An 18,892-nucleotide genomic window follows, 5' to 3' on the forward strand; every position below is an offset into this window, starting at 1 on the left:
TCCCTTGCCCTGGTCTTGGCCTTGGTGCCCCTTCAAGAAATTCCCACAGACTTTAAGATTTTCCAATGGAAGTGCCCTTTTTAAAAATGAAAATGGCCTTGCCCTCTCAAAGGTGAAATTCCAGGCCTGGTTGAGGGACTTTGTCTTAAGGGTGACCGTAATTATTTAAAATATTATTTAATTAAGCTATCAAAAAGGAATGTAACAGGGAAGTAAAGAAAATGTGTCAAGTTGATATTTCTGATTTAAGGAAATACTTGGTGGCAATCAACGCTTATAGATTTCCTTTGATAATCAATTGTTATTGGAAATATGCCACGATTAGATGAAGTTGTGGTTAATTTAACCGTTAGTGATGTTACAAAGAGCAATCGCAAAGATGCTTAAAATCTTAGCTTAACATCTTGTCCATCCACTTTTTCCGCCTGCCTTCATATGTAAAGTCATATCAAAAAAAGCACTCATAACACAAAACCACTTGTAAACTATTCGGGTATGATGCATATTCACTCAACTTGTCAACACTTTTGAGAAAGACAGCTTCCTTGAAAACAAATAAAAACCATTGACGATATGGTTAAGTTTTGACTGTACTATCTGTTCATTCAAAATCAATTCATTGACCAAAGATCCATTTATATACAATTTTGCAGTCAGAGATGCCATTATCAGTTCAACTTTCAACTATCTTAAAAAACAGTCAAGCGTTTTTAAACTGAATGTTCCAATTGAGTTAACATGAATGGAAATTGATGAAACCCAAAAGCGTTACTTATTTTGTAATACATTTTACCCATAGTCCTTAATGGCCTTGCAAGTCTCATGCGTTTTTGAACTTTGTCAGGGGAGCATTGGTATCACATATATTGCTTTAGCGTGTGAAGAAAAAAAAATGACGGCATGTGACGAATAATTGATTGAATATGCATTATTAACCTATCTGTAGTGATTAACAGCGAGAGTGCACCAATAACGCAGTACCAACCTTCATCTCATGATCCTGTATTTCAATCTAAAACGCCAGCACCGATGTACATTTATAGCTGAACATACATTTCCAGTTTTACAGCGTGTGCCTGACTTTTTATCTTTTCAACTTTTCCTGATCTAACTTCTACAGTTTTGCTTAGACTTTCGGTTTTAAAGGGCTTCGGTTTTGTGAGGTTTCATTCAAGTGGAAGGAAAAAATAATCTTTAATGATAATTTAACCTTTTCACGGTTTTCATTTTTTAGGGAAAGGGTGAAATAACTATTTTCAGTTAAAATTCTTTGTTTCTCTGAACTTCTAAACTAATTTTTGTCCTCGACTGTTTCCCTAAATCTTTTGAAAAACATTATTAATAAGCACTAACTCTTAATTTAGAATTCAGTTATCAAGTACAAATAACAGAAGTGTTTTAGAATGTCATATTACAAAGTTAAAACAAAGCTTCAATGTGCATGTAGCTGATTTTAAAACATTAATAGCAGCTTTTATGCAGCGCATAAATTCTAAAAATGGGGGAAAAAAACTACACAAATTTTGATCCAAAGCTAAACCTTATGATTAATAATTCTAAAATTCATCCATCAACTCAAAAAAGAAAAGTTGGTTTAGAATGTTATGGCATGCTGATGTTACAGAAACCAAATTGTTACCATCTTATTGTGTGTGTTTAATTGCTGTTGATCTGACGAGGGTGTTGATCTTTTCTCAAAGCAGGCGGGAAGACTGTCGTTAAGAAAGACAACGATATCAAAGAATCACAAGAGAGTAGTGTGGTGGAGGATGACGACACCAAAGGTATGTGGGATTTGTGGCATTGCTTGGTGAGGCAGGCAGGTATGCTTTGTTTTTTTGATAGAGCAGCCGCCGCTTTCACCAAACTCTTTCTACCTTAAATGTAATCTTAGGACATAACGAGGAGTCCCAAACTTTGCACTCTTAACATGTAAACCTTAAGAGTAATCCTAAGTTAGGACTAGACACTCGTCCTAACTTGAGATACATGTAGGATTAATCCTAGCGTTTCGTAAAGTCAGCTGCAGGGGCGCCAAGGCATGTTCTCCTTTTCTCAAGGGCACCCTATGAGGAAATTGTAAATTTCTGGAGGAACATTTCAAGGGCACCAAGGCAATGACCGGGGGCATGGAGGCAATCGCCTTCGTTGGCTGGTGAGGTTTCGCCAGGGACCAATTAAGACCTCGCTCCGCGGTAGTGAAGTTTATAACAAGAAGTACCCTCAATTCACTATGGCTAAAGTATAGTCCTGGCCGATTTTCTACCTTCGGCCCAGGTAGTAATTAGTAATCAGTTAAATGTTGCCCTCACTTTGAAGTTGCCGTCCCTGACCTTGTGATGTTGTGCGGTCTATTACATTTTTGTTTTTCTTAAAACCTCCATTCGTATAGACCAGTCTTTTTTAGCCCGCCTTTGCGACTGCTGCTGGCCGTACCATCATTGCTGCAGCACTTACAATTGATTTTGAACACAAAGGCATGGACAATCTTGAATTTATAGTCCTTTTAAAAACTTTTAAAAATGACAGCCACTTTTTTTGTGGATGAGAATTGAATTAATAAACTGGTTTGTTTATGTTTTATCCTCAGCTCGTAAGATCGAGGTGATCAAAATGACAGAAGCTCTGATTGAGGTCATCAACAATGGAGACTTTGAAGGATACACGTAAGAAGAAGTTGAAGAGAGTTATGATCGCTATAGTTAGTTGACTATAAACAAACTAGTTAACTTGTACTACATGTAGTTCACTATAAACACATTGGTTGACTTGCGAACCCATAACTTGAAGAGAGTTATGATCGCTATAGTAAGTTGACTATAAACAAACTGGTCAACTGGTATTAGTTTAGTAAAAACAAATCAGTTAACTTGCAAGCCCATAACTTGAAGAGAGTTATGATCGCTATAATTAGTTGACTATAAACAAACTAGTTAACTAGTACTACATGTAGTTTACTATAAACAAATGGGTTAACTTGCAAGCCCATAACTTGAAGAGAGTTATGATCGCTATAGTAAGTTGACTATAAACAAACTGGTCAACTGGTATTAGTTTAGTAAAAACAAATCAGTTAACTAGCAAGCCCATAACGTGAAGAGAGTTATGATCCCTCTAGTTGACTGTAAACAAACTGGTAACTAGTGTTAGTTTACTAAAAACAAACTGGTTAGCTAGCAAGCCCATAACTTGAAGAGAGTTATGATCGCTATAATTAGTTGACTATAAACAAACTAGTTAACTAGTACTACATGTAGTTTACTATAAACAAATGGGTTAACTTGCAAGCCCATAACTTGAAGAGAGTTATGATCGCTATAGTTAGTTGACTATAAACAAACTGGTTAACTAGTACTACATGTAGTTCACTATAAACAAACTGGTTAACTAGCAAGCCCATAACTTGAAGAGAGTTATGATCGCTATAGTTAGTTGACTATAAACAAACTGGTTAACTAGTACTACATGTAGTTCACTATAAACAAACTGGTTAACTAGCAAGCCCATAACTTGAAGAGAGTTATGATCGCTATAGTTAGTTGACTATAAACAAACTGGTTAACTAGTATCCGTTGTCTACAAACAAACTGGGCTCAATTTCATGACTGCGTAATATTATCAAAGGAATTGGCGCTTACGGAAGCAGCTATGGAACTCTGGCTTTGGTCAAGTGTATTTCACAGGTTATTAAGGACTTTTTGCTTGTGCTTGTATGTAGTTGTTTCTAGGCATTCTTCGCTTAGCTCAACTTGCCAGGTAAGCGAAGAGTGGTGATCACAACCGCAGAATTCGGCGGTAAGCAAATCTGTGAAAATCTGTCGTGGCTAACCTGGATTTAGCAAGCCCATAACCCAGCACCCCAAGTCAAAAGTCGAACCAACAACCTTGTAATAGACCCTTCCCATGAAATATGTATAACGTTTTGGTTGGCAAAATGAGGGAACATCGCGCTGTTTTGTACACGGCTAATGGGTGCGTGACGCAGACGCGATTGCGCGTCTGCTTAGTGCACAACTCTATGGCGTTTGCCAACCAACAGGGTCTGTACGCATGCGTGAATGTAATTAGCATTTTATGGGAAGGGTCCATTGCAACTGGACTACAGTGACAATGATGCGAAACGTAACAGAAATGTAGTCTTGTCTTCATTTTATTGTTATAATTTGTTTAACTCTTCCTAGGAAGATGTGCGACCCCCACATGACCTGCTTCGAACCGGAGGCGTTTGGGAACTTAGTAGAGGGAATGGATTTTCATAGGTTCTACTTTGACAATGGTATGTTGAATATTCATAACCTCCCTCATGAATTATTCATGTTTGTGTAAAATGCTCAGTGCCACATTGTGAAGTGCAAAGTCCAGTTTCGTGTAGTTGATGTCAGTATGTGACTTTTTTATTGTGAACAAAAAAAAAGCTGTTGGTGGTGGTGGTGGTGCAGTCAGATGTTATAGTGCCCTCTTGTGTTGGAAAGTGGCTAGGTCATCACTTGTCCGATTTCAAAACCAAAGATTTTCTTTTCTTCATCAGTCATTAATAGCAAATTGTTTGTAACATTTTGTGGCTGCAACATACACTTTTGTTAAATGTACTGCATTGTTTACTAAGTCTCAAGAAATTTATGCATCCCAGCGCCAATCTTAAAAATGCGAGTTTTTTTCTGTGTATTATGTTTTATGTATTCATATTCTCCTGAGATTTGAAAATAACAAATATTTGTATGACAAAATAGGGAGACTGCCAACATAGGGCTAGATATAAATAGCTCAGTTGGTAGAGCGCCAGCACTTAAATGCACTGCACCCAATATTTGCATTTATTTATCTGCTTATTGCCCTCAGATCAAAAATTGCAAAATCAAATAAATTGAAATGTTTAGTTTACTCTGTTTTTGTTTATCTTGCCATTAATAATTTGATTTTGTTGTTTTCCTCTCGAAAAGACAACTTTATGTTTTACTCCCACTTGATTTCTACAAATTAGATATGACAACAAATTTTGCTACATTTTTTGATTATTATTTGGGATTGTTTTATTTATCTATTATTTTTTGTTTATCCCAAGTAAATCACTGCATTTCAAATGTTCCTCTGCTAAAAAAACTCTGGTTTTCCTTATAAGGTCCAAAACATTAACTGTGCCATTTTTGTCTTTGATTCTTTATCTTGACTTATAAGTGTCTAGTTGGTGTTACTAGATGAAACTTTGCATCACAATGAAACTTTATTTATATTTTGCCTCGTGTATAAACATTCATTATTGTTTTTACCCCAACTTCAATTCAATTTTAACACGTATAGAAACTTTTTTCACTTATAGGACTGGTTATAAACATTTTTTGTTTTCCTTTCTTGAGTCCCAATTTAAGTACAGGCACTCATCGTACTTGGGGCGTATTCACCAAATGTATATATTATTAAGCCATTTACTAGGGCCACTGGCAGTAAAATGCATGCAGCATTGATGTGGAATGCATATATACATGTCACCCTTCCCTGTAAACTGTAATGGGTAAGTTGTGTATTGATCAATATGCTACAATGGAAACAAAGTGCATTACAAAAGAACAGCTAATTAGAATTGGAGTTGGGGGGGGGGGGTTTGGTTTCATCGACCACACCATACATTTTTTACATCCATACCTCTTTCCAGTATATCGTCAAACTGCCTCCCATCCAATCAGATTAAAATCCAACCCTGATAACCCAACCGTTTCAACCCAGTCAACCTTAATATATTCCCTCACAATTTTCCATGCCACACCTGTCCAAAGCCACCCCTAACCTCAACCCACTCCTAGATCTACCCCAACCAAACCCTGCCCCTACCCCCCCCCCTCCCAATCCTTACCCCAACCAACCACGACCATGTACCCTCCCAAAACCAAAACATTCTAAGCAACATCAGTACCAACCCAAATATTTTCATCCCACTATCCATCCACACCCGATCAAAGCCCAAACTCTTCAATATACATCCACGCCCTGTCCTCACCCTTCCCAGCCCCACCCACCCTTCCCAGCCCCACCCACCCTTCCCAGCCCCACCCACATACATCTGTAATGACCCAACTCTTTTCAAACCAAACCCATTCCATCCTATCTTGAAATAAAAACATCGCCCGACCTGACCCAAATCTCGAGGAACTCAAAAATAATTGTTACACATTTTGCAAAACTGAGCATTGTCTCCCTCTGTTAATGTACTGCACATTGTTACCAAAGCATAAACAATACCAGAATCAGTGGTAAGTAAAAAAAAAAAAAAAAACAAGGATTACCGGGGAAGCTAATGGATGACTTAGAGTGGATCAACAACAGCACAAACAACGACAAAGTATCATCAACAAAAACAGTTGATTTCAACTTAAGAATGAGGTTGACCAACTCTGTAATGATATAATCCAGAAGTCGGCATTTGACATTCGAGACAAAAGTCTTTGCAGACACGTCAACTAAAGTAGTTGATTAACGAGTGGATAAGCTGTCATGTCTTAGTGGATGTTGTTGATAACTAAGTTGATTCCAAGCTTAACTGGTTGATTCAGAGACTCGCAGCATGCGTGCTTTATGATTTATCAGACAATGGATTTAAAGTACATCACATCCACAAAATAGCCACGAATGAACTGTTTTTATTTATTTCGTAATTTCATCAGAATTGCATGAAAATGTTCCACCCATACATGTATGTGAATGTTTTGTGTTAGAACAATTTCTACTGATAATTTAATATAATCGATTATCAACAATTTTATTAACCCTTTAATTTGTTATCTCTTTATGCAGTTTATTGCCAACTTTTTATACAAGTAAACAAAAAACATGTATGATGAAGTTGTCTCAAAACTTCTTTTTGATTTTATTTCAGAAGAACCTTCTGTTGATATTTGTTTTCGAAATGTGTATCAAGACAAAACCAGTAGTTTCCTTGACAGTTACTAAAAAACTGTTTCTTATTTTGCATGAATTTAACATAGAGATATTTAAATGACATCTGTTAGTCTTGAAACAATTATTCCTGGTTTTAAAATACCGGTAACAAAAAAAACCACCTGCTTTTCTTTTAAAAAACATTTGTAAAAAGGTGCATAATTGAAATTTTGTTATGACACTTTAGAGAGTCCTAGTCACAGCAAATCCTACTCAATATCTCCTAGCAGTGACAAGAAAGGAAGTTACAAACTAAAAATAGAGGTTCAAACCACCTACCAATTGATGAAACGACTTCGTCAAAACTGCAATTGCAGCAGCTTTCCACTGGTATTAAACAACTGTCGATTGTGGGAACCAGACGTTGTATGGGCTCCATTTACAGCTAAGCTTCAGTCTGGTCCACACAATGAAAGTGAAAGTACTGGCCATTTTGTTTCCCATATTTCTTTTCGGATAAAGGGTTGCATGTCTGAATTAGGGTGTAAAGGATTATGCTGAGTTTTGATGCAAAACTTGCATTGGTATGTTCCTTCGTTTTCAAGGAACTTATTTGATTTTGCATTGTTTCCAATAGTCCTAATTCCAATTGGCAATTGTTTGTTTTCGTTTCTATTTTAGAGCAGTACACTTTCTTGTCACTCGGAGTAGTTGTATAGAGTAGCTTTTTAATTTGACCTAAAGTTTTATACATTTTTTTCTGATTTGATGATTTGCATGCATTGTAGAATGATTTTGTTACAACAGTGCTTCTGTAGAAACTCATGAACTTGAACTTGAAAAACTAAAACGGTTTTTGGAACTATTTGTTGAATAACTTTAAGAAGTTGGCCGTTGTAACAAAATCGTTGAGTATATTTCGTGCTGTGCCTTTTACAACTTCCAAAATTCAATTGTTTAGAATTTGTAATCGTTCTTTTATCGATTCCTTTCTTTATATTTCAAAACTCTCCCCTTTTTGTGTTTCCAATTCCTTAATCCTTTGATTGCTGATGCTTTAGCAGTAATATTCAAATCCAAATTTCACAGTCAATAGAGAAAATTTCCTAGACAAAAAGAAGCATGAAACCCCAAATTGACACGTTAGAGATAGAGAGCCGTTGTGTTTTTTTCACAGTCTTACACGAACTCTTAGAAAGTAGTTTGGTGTTACTAACACGTAGAAATTCACTTTAAAGATCAAGGTCGTCTTGAAGGAATTGTGAGTGCTTTCTCTGCAGTTCTCTCCTTCTGAGTGTTTAAAGCTCTAAATCTTAAGTGGTTTTCAGCCTTGGTTGGAGCAAAACAAAAAAAGAAAACATTCTTGATATGAATCTTGTTCTTTTAGACTGGCAGTTTTGAGCGGCTTTGCTTTTGCAAAGCAAATACCTTTTTGAAAAGCCACAAACAGAAAATCTTCTTTGTGAAAGCGAATTGTTAATGAAGCACGTTGGCCTAATGGTCCGGAGTATCAAACTCATGGTCTGTTGGTTAACAGATTCTGGGTTCGACTGCATTCCTTAGGCAAACCTAAATGGTTCGTCCTCCGAATAGTAGTTAGTCAACTACAAGGGAAAACAGATGCGAAGAGAACAATAGCTCTAGAATCTTTAACCTCATTACTAATCCTAACAAAATCATAACTAAATTCCTATCGATAAAAGATCGATTATAATCAATGAAATATTCAGAAAAGAAAAGAAAAACGATCTTTTAACGTCCACAATACTAATCAAAACAAAATCACAACTAAATTTTTATCGATAACAGATCGATTATTAAAAAAAAAAAAAAATTATTAGAAAGGGCATGGCACTTGTGGATGGTGTACTAAATCCATTGTCTGGATTATTCTGGCATGCAATGCTACAGCCTCAGCCCAACCCTACGCCAGTGGTCCTAGTGGTTTCAGTGGTCAAAGCATGAAAGAGTCTGAAAAACGCCGTCTGGCTTTTGCCTTTGCAGTACTGTCTAAGAACAACAGGGCACGCAACACTACAATCCTACATCCCCATGTACATCTGATTGGCGATGATGCTGCCTGCATAGCGTATGTCCGCCTCACCCAGTATATTGACCGGTGAGCCCAATCCTCCATTTTTTAACCTTTATTTTGTTTTGTTGATTTGGGGGCAATATAACTTTGGCCACACTCATGTTATATTGACTGGTGAATGTGTTCTCTTTTTCAATGTTTTATTTGGTTTTGAGGCAATATAACCTAGTCTCATTTAATGTATTGACTGGTAAGCTGAATCCTCCTTAAAAAATGTTTTGTTTGAGGGCAATATATAAACCTTGGCCCCATTCAGTATATTGACTGGTTAATGCAATTTTTTTTTTTTTTAATGTTTTATTTGGTTTTGAGGCAATTTAGTTTTGTCTCGATCAATGTATGGACTGGTAAGCCTGATCCTAATTTAACCAAATGTTTTGTTTAAGGGCAATGTAATATTGCCCTTGCATTGTAACATTGACCTTACTCAGTTTAATGACTTGTGAGTACAACTTATAACTATTTGCCTCTTGTCACCTTGTGGGCAATAATTGCATTGATGATGTGTTTATCTGACCAAATGTATTGAACATAGATGTTTCTGTCCTGCAGGCATTATAACATTAGCCTTCTCCATAGTTTGTCACGTTGCCAATAATGACAATGTGGGTATTTTATCTTGTGTGCATTGCTATTTTCCCTGTTTTGGTGCCAGCTGGTCAATTTCGAAAATGTGTCGGCACAAACCAGTGTTTTGACCAGGGGGCCATATTTCACTTTGTTCTTTTTTTCATAATGCCCTTATTCATTATATTGATTAATTGGGGTGCTGCACAAGCTATCCTAAATTTCTGATTTATCTTATGAATGGTCATTATATCATTATTGTCCTTATTGTGTCTTTGCCTATTTGACCATTGAATATCTTTCTCTCAACTGTATTATGTTTTTGTTTCTCCAGCGGTCATAGATTGGCCTTATCCATTGATATAAATTTATTATAACTCTCTACGTAGGCCTATATACCTACCAGTTATTTTCCATTGCTGACAGAGCTATTATAATTTGTATATTTGTGTTTAGGGCCGTGGGCAATAAATCGCCCTACTAGTTATAATGACCCAAATAGTTTTAACGACCCCAAAAGTTATGATGAACCCAACAGTTATAATGGCCCCAATAGTTATAATGACCCCAATAGTTATAATGACCCCAATAGTTTTAATGACCCCAATAGTTATAATGACCCCATAATTATAATGACCCCATTTGCATTGCTATACGAAAGCTATCTGGAATATCTCACACTCCAGATGTTTATTTTCTCCAAAATGGGATCGTTAAGCTGTTTAAATGATTATATCTGTGATGCAAAAGTTATGGTATTGTGTGACAGAAGATTCTGTCCCCTGGGGTCGATTTCACAAAGAGTTAGGACTAGTATTCACTTAGGACTAGTCATATGAGAAGTTAAGAACTTAAGGCTAGTCCTTATTCAAAATGAGTAACTGGTCCTAACTCTTTGTGAAATCCACCCCTGACCTCATATTATTGGCTTGTATTTTATCACAATAGTTCTATAAACTAATTCAAAGCGGGTCATGCTTTATATTCCAGGAACGGCTTACCTGTCACTAACCAATCCGAAGAGACACGGGTATGGCAACGCAGGGACAGTAAATGGCAGAATATCCACTTTCACCGCTCCGGAGCTCCAAGCGCCCCAACCAAATAGCCAAGGACCTGTCAACAGTGTCTCTTGTACCACCACCTCATTTTGTCCCCGGTCCACACAGCCCTTTAAGGAGCATTTCCCTTTAAGAGGTGCTTATGTGGTCTGTGTTATCTTTGCAGGGCTGGTATTTAAAGGGGTTGATAGTTTTGTAGAGATGTATACACTCTCTTGAAATCGAAACCCTGTTTGAACCGTTACGACTTTTTGTGATGAAATCTCAAAAACAAGTCATGGTGTCTGAAATGTCCCCGTTTTGGGGATTTTGGCTGGTTTAGAGTCAATCCAGGGTTGACGCCAGAAAGGGCTCCAGCTTGTTTGTATTTTCTTTACGTTTTTCAGAGGCGAGAAGAAACGGAACCTGGCACTGGGGTTGTTGGAGTGGAGTAGTGGCATTGATATACACATAGTGTAGCACAAAGCCCACACGGATTTAGGTTTTGAGGATTTGAGCTTGGAGTGGTACTGTCAATTTGCAAGAAAGCCTGGTGTCTTGTTCTTTGACAGACGATGCTTGTACAAGACGTTCAGGGACAAGACTTTTAAACACTTGTCTCTACAGTTCCACAGTTTTGTCATTCTTCTTGGTAGCACCAAGATAACACTTTTTTGCTCGAGTAGGATGTGGAGAAGTCTTTGTTTTAGGGAAAACGAAAGTAATCATGTTTGTAGTTGCTAGCGAACGGCCAGTTTATGAGGCTTCGACACTTTGGATATTATTTGGCGATTCTTTTTTTGTTTATATTCTGTCTTTCAGTTTGTCGTGTTGTATTCTTGTCAAGGGTGTTTCGTGTTCTTTATTCATTCCTCATTTTAGTTGCTTCCCCGAAGCTTCCTGAAATACTTAGAGGACAGTTTTTTGGGAGGTGTGACTGTGGAGTGATTGAGAGTTGTAGAGGTGCAAGACTCGTCCAGCCATTTTGCTTCATGGCTGGAAGTTTCCATCTGTTTTCTCATTCGCGGTATCCAATCGAGAGACAAGAAAATGTCATTAACTCTTTTCCAGACTTCTCCTCATCCCCTAATTTTTCTGCCTCTATTTTTGCCTTCTTGAATTTTCTGAATGTGTTGTTTAATTTCTTCATTTGTATGTAAATCATGTTGTCTTAAGTGGTGTATAATGATACATCCGTTTAGAAATTTCCCCGCCATCCAACCTGCTAGATTTGACACGGATGTGGAGATAGAAATTTGAACTTAAAAAGATCCCGCTATCCACAGACACCAATGCATCTTATGCAATTTAATAGCTTAAACACCATCCTTTGGTTGAGAAGACGTTCTGTAAAAATTCTTAGAAAGATCAGATGTACAACTTAACGATCTTGAAGGTAGTGTGACAAGTCTTAAATAATTGTTGATAGCAGGCAACCGTTTTAGTCAGTCTGGTTAATTCCATTAGACACCCAGGTACCTATACAGCAGGTTGAAATATAAAGCAGTTTAAAAACAGCCCTTATTTGTATATTTGTTGAGCCATTTTTATGCAAGAAATAGTAAAAGATTTGTGTAAGATTTTTCGGGATTTAAAAAGTAATGATTGACCTAACAAGTTGATTCAATTTTCTTTTTTTCTATATAAAAGTTGTTGCTGCATGTGTGGAGTAAAACAAAAAAAGTGTTTTTTGTTTTGTTGATTTTTTATTTTGAAGAAACTTCTTGTTCCAGTGCCTGTTGTGTGGGGGAAAGATAAGGAAGTGTTTATAAACGGAAAAGTTTAAGAAAAGGGTTTGAAGATGACGTGTGAAGGGTCAAAGTTGAAAGGTCATAAGTTGATGATTGATTTGGATGGCTGTTTACTGAAGAAAGCTTTGATGTACAATTATGATTAATAATTTGGTATATTTAATAACAATGTGAATATCAATAGTGAGGTCAAGGGTTAGGGAGTAATAACAATTAGTGTTTGCGGTAAATTGATAAAGATTTGACTGCAGCACTACCTTAAAATAAATATTAGAAAAAATTCATCTACTTTTTGATGTTAATTGTGCCATTTTATCAAACACTTAAAAACAATTTTTGGTGATGATTATCTCATATTAATGAATTATAGGAGTTTAAGAATTATGATCTGGATAAATTCTGTAGTGTTCTGGGGTGTATTTTGTGTACATTGTCGCTCCTGTTTATTGGTATGTAAGTGTCTAAAAAAGATGGTTAATTTTATCGCTTTGCTTAATTGTTTTTCTTATTTTTGTTTTTCCTCCAAAGTAATTCTTGTAACTTGGTAACTTTCAAAGACACCTACGTCTGATATTTTTGTATGTGCGAGAGACACTGTGTTCTTTTTTTTCTTGGAGTGGTTGTAAAAGTCCACTTCTGGAAGTGGCCCGGTGTTGAAATTCTAAATTAATGATTCTCAAATATGGTAGCCTTCCTCCCAAGCCGTTATGGTGCTTGCACACATTACATAGTCTACGAAATTAAGATGCAAACCTCTGGTTACACGAGACTACCAGGTGAAGAAGGTTGACCACGTGTGCATTTTTTTGGCTGTTTTGTACAATGTTGGGCACGTTGATGTGTTAAACTAACCGTTCCACAGAAATATAAGACTCATTTTCAGTGAAATTAGTGATAAATCAATTCCTACGTATTTTAATGTCAATTAAAATAAATGTAAATATGAGAACCTCATTTAACTCAAGCTGACCTGACGGGTCTTTAAGTGAAGATGAAAATCACAAATCAGCACTTTGATGGATTTGCGTCTAAAGTGGAAACTTGCATTGTCTTGCTTTTTCGCTGCGATAAACCCTTAAGATGTCGTGAAGAAGGGCACTTATTTGTGCCGTTCGATTTTACACTTTTAACTCTTTACTGGGGACTCGTTGAGGGTGAATCTTACGAGTGATGTCTCACATTTTTTATGTAGATAGAGTAAGTCCGGAGAATCAATTTAAAGTCTCACAGTTTAAAACATCAATTTGACGTTAGAAACACTTTTTCACAGTGGTTATGATGGTGTTTCGGATTACCAGTTGAGCTGGTCGCAGAATATCCTCTTTAATAACGCCAGGCAGGCATCAACCAGCCACTAATCAGCGTTTTGATTGGTTACCATTGGGTTATTACGTCATGCTGACGTCTTTGCCTGCGTGTATTGATAGCCATTTTTTTTGGTAGGGTCACATTGCAACAGCAGTCGGGCCGGCTCTTTGATTAATGTGCGGAGGTTTTAATGACGAGAGAGTGTGAACGTTTGTGCCTTGTGTCTCACGCAATGACACTATTGCAGGCAATCTCACTCCTCACTAATATTTCACCACACCTTAACACCTCATGTTCAGAGAAATGACCGACAGGTCTAGAAGTTTTTGACCAAACTTCCCCCGTGTGCCGTGCACCACGCATTGAGCCAAGTGATCACGCATTGAGTCAAGTGATCACGCATTGAGCCAAAGTCATCACGGATTGAGTCAAGTGATCACGCATTGAGCTAAGTGATCACGCATTGAGCCAAAGTCATCACGCATTGAACCAAGTGATCCCGCATTGAGCCAAATTGTCACGCATTGAGCCAAGTTGTCGCGCATTGAGCCAAGTTGTCACGCATTGAGCCAAGTGATCTTGCATTGATCCAAGTGATCACGCATTGAGCGAAGCTATCACGGATTGAGCCAAGTGATCTTGCATTGATCCAAGTTATCACGCATTGAGCCAAGCTATCACGGATTGAGCCAAGCTATCACGGATTGAGTCAAGTGACCACGCATTGGGATGAGCCAAGTATCATGCATCCACTCAAGGGATCACGCATGTGTGTTCACGCATTGAGTCCAGTGCTTCTACATCGAGACAAGTGATCGTGCATTGAGCCTTGCGATCACGCATATTAAGCTCAGTGATCACGTTAACATATTCTATGTCTCGCGTGCGTCGGTCGAAGTTGAATATTGTAGACACATTTTTTTTGGAGAGAGAATAGGAAGTAGGAACCTTGAAACCTTCTTCACGATAGCTCTCAAAAAATTAAAAATAAGTGAGGGCCAGTGAACACGGGTACCAGTTTAGTATGAATGTCGCTCAGTTGCAAAGCTAAGGATTGATACATTTTGATATTATTTTTGTATTACTTTTTAATAGCATGTGGACTTCTAATCGAAGTTGCCGTGTGTGACATCAGTATGCACACCCATTATTGTTCTGGGTCTTTGCTTCTGAAAAAATAATGTACCTTAAAAGCCCTGCTTGTGTGTCTTGACACTAATAAAGAGAGTGCCTATCATCTTGTATGCTTTTTGACACGGTCACATCGTATGCTAAACGAGCCTGAAATGACATGTGTGATTCTTGAATTTTTAGTGCATCAGTGAAACCAGTGTAACCATTTTAACCACTACTCGCTTACCAGTGTTATATGGCTGGTAAACCAGAGCGACAGCATTGGTGGTACAATCTAAGTACAACCCTGGTAAATGTTTGGTATACCACTGGTAAACCATTGCTGTACTACTGGTACAGCTTTGGTAAAGCCTTTGATAAACCATTGGTACTCCTTCGCTACACCACACGCGACTGGTAAACCAGATTGGCACCACTGATACAAACCTGGTAAACCTTCGATACTCCATTGGTGTACACCACTGGTGCACCATGTGTACACCAATGGTAAACCAGTGGTAAACAAGGTTGCACTATTGGAACAACTTTGGTAAACCTCTGATACACCTATGATACACCATCGCTACACCACTGGTATATCACTGGTACACATGGGTAGCACTATACTCGATGGTGTACCGAAGGTTGCCGCGATGCATCGAGGCACCGCGACTCGGCCCGTACACACATTCGCCGGTCGGACTTTCAAGTGCTCGGACAACTTCTAGTGCCGTGTCTATTATATTCTTTTAAACTCTTTGCGGACACAAACAACTGCAACCCAAAACATTCACTGCAACTGCGGTGGCAACTCTTTTGAAAAAGTATGCATGTCATAAGGGCCGATTATTGCAACAATGAATTCCGAGTTGGCTTATCCAAAGGCCAACTATCAACATCGATATTACAAGCAACTTCAGTTGCTTGTAATAAAAGTCAATTTTTTCGCTTGGCGAATTTGTACACTTTCGTCACGCTGAAACCAAGATCGATACAATATACATGTACATTAAAATAAAGGCTGTCCATTTCAATTTTGAGCTATTTTTTTTCCTTCAAGATACAGTTTCTCTCTGGTCATTTCCGAGCATTTCAGAAATGCCATTTCCGTACAACCCAATATTGATTGCATTCAAAATCAAAGGCTGATATCTCTTATTAAAAAATATTAAAAAGAAGGGTTTTTGCGGGAGTGAATTTGAGACACCATTAATGATTGAATCGCCTCTGTATCCTTGATATTGGCACATCTTTCCTGTGGGTGGAGGCTGTAAAAATTGGAAAAGAGGCAATTTCCGTGTGCAATATCTTTTCCCGGCGTATTCCAATTAAAACATGACAAATCGTCATGCGTGCAGTTTTCAGCGGAGAGGACCTAAAACCAGGTGGTCTTAATTACCCATTGTTGAACGGCGAACTCGCTGGCAGCAATCAAGAACAAGGGAACAATGGTTCCTGTTGTCCTGAGTAGAAACGGAAGAAAAAAACGTAAATGTCAGATTCATGATAACTATAGCCTATGTGCCATCCTTTTTTAAAACTGGATACAAAAAAAACAACAGAACAAAACCCAGTTATAACTTTAATTGCTAGTCACTTTTGTTCGTGGCTGGTTTATTATTTCCATGTAAAATCTTGCCAGTGATACATGTCAACTCTCTGGAATTCTTTCGCTCATTTTGACGAGTGATGCCTGCAGGCAGTGCAGCAGCATCGTTGTGGTATCGATCGTTCATTTATTTGGTTACTGCTGTCGATTCAGTTTTATAATGATTGTCAACATGTTTTAAAGCGTAACATGTCCAATTTTGCCCGCAGTCGTGTAAAAGAACAAAATAAATGTGATTTGGCAAGCCTATCCAGTGAAATGGTGTGTTACTTTGTTTTTACGCGAGCGATTTGATCTGAAATAAAATAGCGTGTTAATATCTGAACTTCAATCATCATTATTGTTACGTAGTAAATCTGCTGTATCGGTAAATGTTTTGCTCGAGCTGGTTACGATTGCAAATAATCAAGTTAGAACTTGGGTGATTGGCAAGATTGGCAAGATTCCGACAAGAAGCGAAGACTTAAAAACGGTTTCGGCTTATAACGAGAGAAAATTTGTTGCGGATCACTGTTCGAGAATTTGTTGACTGTGGAGCATCCAATATTCAGCCTTGTCGGGGGCAAGATTCCATAATTGAATTTTCGTCATCTGTAATCGAATCTTTAATTTGTAGCTGTCTGAGCACATAGAATTACTGGTGACGTTTTTTTCTATCTTTTTTAATTTGCATCATGCTGATCGAGTGTCGACTTTGATACTCATAATTGCGATGTTTTTTAGGGGTTGCCCTTGATGTTAATCATGAGAGGGCTCGGTTGGCCTGAGGGCTAGACTTGATTCAAGTCCCGTTTTCGTATGAAAGGTCATTTAGCATATCGCGCCAACTACACTACAACAAGGTGCAGCGCTCGTGGTCAAAATGTGGTTCCGCGTTCGGAACAGGTTGGGGACAAGACAATAATTTTCTGGCGGTGGCATGCACGGGATTGCGACTTGAACCAAGTCTACCAGAGGGCGGGAAAGTACAAAAACCCTCCTTTTTTCACTATATGCTTCACACTCGCAGTATCTCGTGTGGCTATTGTAATGTGTACATTTATAGCTAGAGTGCACCGTTTAAAAACTGTCTCTTAAATCTCTCTCTCTTGGTTTAGATTTACTCCACGATGTGCAAAAGTCATATAGTGCTAGAAAATGATTATATATTATTATTATTAATGTTATATTTCTTATATCTTTAAGTCGTGTAGATAATTCGGACGGATGTTTATTAGAAAATCTGTCTTATACTTTTTTGAATTTATTCATCATTATGAAGTTTTTGTCTGGACGGCAGCCATCTTGGACGTGTTACTTGACGTTGTCTACTCTAGTTTAAACACAATTAAGTTGTGGAACCAGACTCTTTTAATTTCATGTCTGGTTCCCGGCGAACTATAGTATGACACCCCACTGACACGAGGTCCCAACTACATGAAGCCTGTAAGCATATAAAAATTGCTAAGCTCATACAAATCTTGCATAACAGAAACTGGTCACCAGCTAAATTCCATGAAGTTTACATTATTGCAACTGGTGCCCCACTATTTGCTAAGCAGTATTTTATGCTTAACCGCTTAATGAAATTCGGCCTGGAGATACTTACTCTTCGATGGCTGCCGCTGAGATATATAAATAATATATATACATATATGAAGTTATTGTCAATATCACAATGCTGACTCTAGAGGGCGCTCTAAAATAAACCGAAAAATAGTATATAATGTTTGTGTCAATAGCCATCTGTTGTAATGCTTATTGTTGTCTTTGTATGGTTAAAACTAGAAGCAGGTAGATATCAGGTGTTTGCCCTATATGATTCTTGGTTGTAAGCCAAGTTTTAAAAAGAGTTGACCTTTCACACACTGGGAACACGGGCGTCATTAAATCTCATTGAAGCCCCGCGCGCCCGTCCGTCGCAAGAAATTTGTGATCCAACGTTTGTTTCTTGTTTCAAACTTTTGTTTTAAACTTCAGTTTATACTCTGTAGAAAGAACCATGTTTACTGTGGTAAATTTTTTAAATGTGGGGCCATTTTTACAGAGCGAAAGGCCACGTTGCGTCATCACCTATGTTACGTCATCATCACTCGTATACGTCATGATGGCAGCTCCGTTTTGTATAATCGTTTTGTTGCGGCTTCGAGTTGTACAAAAAAGCAGCATTCTATATGACGTCACTATTGCCATTATAACCTATGCCGCCAATGGCAGAAGGGGTTCTTGTTTTGTTCAAAAGCTTCTAAAACTAAATTGAAATGATAAAAAGCTCAAAGCATTCCCGTTAAAACATTTTCGCTGAGGTAGCTGGTTAATTTTTGTGTGTTAACTCCGACTAATAAGTCATCAGGATCAACTTTACGGACCGCTTCATGTAATGAGCTTTAGTCCAAATGACATCTGCTCCCCGTCCGCTCAAGGGTGAACAACAAATCAATTCCTTCTTTTCATCAAGTAGTATTATGCGTAACTCTCTGCCTTTTAGTCACCAATCAATCTGATCACATTGGCAGTGATCGAACTAGTCTTGTGTCATGCCCTTAGTGACTTGGATAGC

The 18,892-nt window shown here is 37.8% G+C and overlaps 1 protein-coding gene across 1 annotated transcript in view; it reads left to right on the forward strand.

Annotated features, from left to right (window-relative positions):
• The window catches only part of LOC117303945 (calcium/calmodulin-dependent protein kinase type II delta chain-like), a 60,227-nt gene extending 42,168 nt beyond the window's left edge, over nucleotides 1-18,059 (forward strand). Inside the window, exons 13-17 of the mRNA XM_033788413.1 lie at nucleotides 1,704-1,784; nucleotides 2,591-2,666; nucleotides 4,182-4,276; nucleotides 8,875-8,989; nucleotides 10,523-18,059. Coding sequence (XP_033644304.1) covers nucleotides 1,704-1,784; nucleotides 2,591-2,666; nucleotides 4,182-4,276; nucleotides 8,875-8,989; nucleotides 10,523-10,640 — 485 coding nt within the window. The 3' untranslated portion in view covers nucleotides 10,641-18,059. The remainder of the gene's footprint in view (nucleotides 1-1,703; nucleotides 1,785-2,590; nucleotides 2,667-4,181; nucleotides 4,277-8,874; nucleotides 8,990-10,522) is intronic.
• The last annotated feature ends 833 nt before the right edge of the window (nucleotides 18,060-18,892 follow it).

This window comes from Asterias rubens, chromosome 20 (genome assembly GCF_902459465.1).
Source record: "Asterias rubens chromosome 20, eAstRub1.3, whole genome shotgun sequence".
Classification (NCBI taxonomy): Eukaryota; Metazoa; Echinodermata; class Asteroidea; order Forcipulatida; family Asteriidae; genus Asterias; species Asterias rubens.